General features: G+C 53.8%; 1 protein-coding gene across 1 annotated transcript in view; it reads right to left on the bottom strand.

Annotated features, from left to right (window-relative positions):
- The window catches only part of GLIS1 (GLIS family zinc finger 1), a 221,096-nt gene that overhangs the window by 4,828 nt on the left and 212,500 nt on the right, over positions 1-3,768 (bottom strand). The window contains exons 8-9 of the mRNA XM_011370518.2: positions 3,608-3,761; positions 3,085-3,182 (exon numbers count right to left, since the gene is read on the bottom strand). Of these exons, the coding sequence (XP_011368820.1) occupies positions 3,085-3,182; positions 3,608-3,761 (252 nt within the window). The remainder of the gene's footprint in view (positions 1-3,084; positions 3,183-3,607; positions 3,762-3,768) is intronic.

The following is a 3,768-nucleotide window of genomic DNA, read 5'->3' as shown; positions in this document are numbered from 1 at the left end:
GCTGAGCTGTGCCATCACCCTGGACCCAGCCGAGCCCGGGTGTGCCATCTAACCAGAATGCACTTCCCTGTCGACCACGTTCCTTCCTCATCCTGCCTTCCTGGGGGTCTGTTCACAGGAACCAAAATGATCCTGGGGTCAGTTGGACTTGGGGGCCCTTGCGACCAGGCTGCAGGCTCTTGGCCTATAAAACATTTATGCACATTGCAGAAAGGAGAGAGTGAGAGTTCGGTCTCCATTTTCTTGTTTGCATTTGTGGATTTGCTGGACTGTCCACATTAAAATATACTGCAGATGTCAATGTCACAGCTACAGGTGACCTTTGCAGGCTAAGCATGTTACCCTGGCCCATCCTCCAAGATGTGAGGTGTTCGTAGACGGATCGGTGCCTCTCTTTAAGGAGGCAAGACTATCTTGAAACAAGGATAGGAGATTTTGGGACAAGACAGTGGCTCCATGTCTGTACCTCTCCTGGGTCCCCGTCTGTTCCCTCCAACTTGGGTGTCCTGCTGTCACTGCCTCCACTGCACTGTCACCATTCATAATGAGTGTGCTGAAGGCCGCAGAAGGAGGGGCTCTGCTCTGGGTCCCTGGTCCCTAGCTCAAGCCTCTAACACCCTGGATGCATGCATCAGTCTCCTTAAGTCAGTGAACTGAATCCTCCATGAATGAATCATCGTTACCATCATCTTTAATGCTTTTAGGGCTGTCAGGTGGACCAGGTTCTTTCACTGTGCTCTGTAAACCGTGGAGGGCTGTGCACAAGCTGTGTGCCCTCATAACCAGTTCTCCTGGCTGAGGCTGCGCCAAAGTGTGGCCAGGAGGGTGGATCTTCCTTCAGGCCTGCTGGGTGGTGCCCGTCTGCCTTTTGCCCACCCCGGCCTGGCACCCACACTCCAGCTCTTCCCTGATTTCCTGTCGGCCCTCTCCCCTGTAAGCGCCTTTGGAGAGGGCCAGGTGTCGGTCCTCTCAGTCACGTGGTGCTCAGCCCTGGGCCTGGCACACAGCAAACAGCTGATAAGTACTAACAAATGGGTTTCTGAATTGCTCTGCCACAAACCCCGGAGATTAACGGCACTGCAGAATTAAGGAGAACCAGATCTGAAGGGGAAAAAACATGCATTTCCAAAGTTTGTTTTTCCTGTCTCAAACCTGCCATAAATTCACATTTGCCACCTTCACAGCCAGTGAAATTAAACAGAACATGACTCTCTCTGCAGCAGACGTGAAGGCTGAGGTTACGCTGCTCTACCTGAACACTTTAAAAGGAAAAAAGATCATCTGGAGCTCCTCTTCTGAGTCATGCAAATGATTCTTAAATCAAATATTTTTGCTTCAATTTGAACCCATAAAAATTAATATAAAACCTCACTGGCCTGGCAGACTGGGGGCTTCATACCTCGTACGGGGCCGAGGTAAAACACCACCCTATTCGGCGTCTTTCCTGAGCCAGAATAAATAAATTTGGTCATGAAGTCAGGCCCTCTTAGCATATTTTTGAGTGAATCAGATAATTCTATCGAGCTATTTAAACGTCCCAGCAAACCACTGGGGAACTGCGAGTGGCCTTCCCTGTTGACTTTGGCAGGAAGGGGGGAGGCTGAAGGGGAGAACTTTCCCCCACCAAACCCCTTCTCAGGGGCTGAAAAAAGAAACCCATTCAAGCTGGGCCTGGGCCTGGTGTCAGGTGTGAGGGCCCTTCTCTCTGGCAGCCCAGAGGAGCCTGGGCGCCCAGCAGCTGAGACGGCGCGGTTGGGCAGGTGGGCTGGGGGGTCCATCTCAGTCTTGTCATCACTCTACCTCTCGTTGCAGAAATTCTTGATGGGCACTTATGCAGGCAGCAGGCAGGTGATGAATGAGGCGGAGGAGAGTACACAGGCCCGAGCGGGGCAAGGCCTCTGGTTTATTTTTCTTCGGTTTGGGCTGGCTGGTGGGTGGATGGGTGGGTGGGGGGCGGGGCGCTGTGCCCAAGGGAGCTATATCAGGTGACACGTACAGTATCAGGCACGTGCAGGGATCTTACTACCTGCCTCCAAGAGGGTATTTTAATGTACACCTTACAGAGGAGGAACTGAGGCTCGGGGAGGGCTTGGTTTTCTGGGTCTTCCTCTGTACCCCATCAGGCTGCCTCTTCACGGTTCTCTACCCACTCACAACACAGTCTCACCCCTGATGGCCTGTCCTCTCTCCACCAGCCAGAGTTTCCCTAAATCCTGCTAATTCTATGTCACTAATGCCTTCTGGGGGTATCTCCTGTCCACATGCCAGCCCTGGCTCAGGCTGCGATTCACCCCACATTTGAGGCTGCCCCCAGCAATCTAGGCCCATGCCGCAGGGTGCATGTTCTCACCCCTAAACCTGCCCATATCACTGCTTAAGACTTTTCAGATGGAGTCCTGTCACAGACCTTGTGATCTGGCCCTGTAACCTCTCTCCTGAGCTTGTCACCCCACACAAAGGTTCCTGTTTCCTAGAACACACCAAGTTCTCAGCATGCTTGCCGACACTTGTTGCTCCCTTCTCCCAGCCTCTCCACTCAGCCAGCTCCTACTTAACCTTGGAGGCTCGGCTTAGCAAAAGCCCAGGAAGCCTTCCCTGCAATCCTGCCTCACTGCACGGGGTTCTCCTCTGGGCTTCCTGTCCCTTCTGCTTCCTTCCCTCAGAGCACTTGCCCTGCGTAGTCGGCCCCTGCAGCTGTGTCCATCTCCCCTCCTCACAGGGAGCTTCTCCAGGGTTGGGGTCATCAGGGGCCCAGGGCCTGCACACACCAGGCACTTAACAACTGGATACTGAATAAAAGGAGAGCGAATAGCAGGAAGAGCCCAGTTAGGAGCAAGAAATTTGGTGATGAAGCCAGGTCAGCCCCATGCACAGGCAGGGCAAAGCTGTGGCCTTGGGGAGGAAGGGCAGGGGAGGAGGAAGGCACTGGGGCAAAGCCTTGGCGAACAAGTTTGATCAGTTCTTATGGCGATAAGCAAAAGGGGCAGGCAGTAGGGCGAGGAAAACAGATTTCGGCAGCATTAGAGGCCAGCAATTAGCACATTCACCATTTCCAGCCAATTAAGTGGCCACGATGGGAACCACATTGAATGTAGGAAGAGACTACCCCTTCCTCCAGTGATCCTGCAGGAAGGGCTCCTGGACAGCTCCGGCAGGCCTGGCAATGGTCACAGCTGCAGTAGCTAGAAATGGTGAGGAGGGACAGGTCAGAATCTCTGGAGTGGGCAGTCTGCTCACCAAATGCACGGTGTGAGCCACAGAGAAGCTAGAGTGAGGCTCCCAAGGAGGCCTGGGTGTGGCAGCCCAGAATGCAGGGGTCAGGTGGGGACATAGCATCCTCCTAGGGCCACCCCGACAGAGGAGGAGAAGGTGCACAAGCTGAGGCATTAAGAAGTCTGGGTGCCAATATCATCTACCTATGAGGTACCAGTGAAATCGTGCACAGAAAGAATTTGGTACAGATACAATACACAGGAAGTGCTGCCTAAACAATGGCTAATTTCATTATCAGTAATAACCATTTAGTGTGCGGGATGCCTGCCCTCACCTGCCTCTCATGCAGGTGCCTGCTTGCTGCCTTAAAGGAGGGCTAGCTTACTGTACATACCCATCCCTGGTGTTCTCAGCCGTGGGCAGAGGGGACAGATGGTGGGAACTGGTGGTGGCGTCCAGTGGGTGGTGCCTGGATGGGACATCATGCGTGGGGGGCAGGATGCCTGACGCGAGCCCGTTATGGGGGGTGATGGAGCCAGGATACACACCTGTAGG

Source organism: Pteropus vampyrus, unplaced genomic scaffold, assembly GCF_000151845.1.
Source record: "Pteropus vampyrus isolate Shadow unplaced genomic scaffold, Pvam_2.0 Scaffold170, whole genome shotgun sequence".
NCBI lineage: Eukaryota > Metazoa > Chordata > Mammalia > Chiroptera > Pteropodidae > Pteropus > Pteropus vampyrus.
This window is presented reverse-complemented; position numbering and strand designations above follow the sequence as displayed.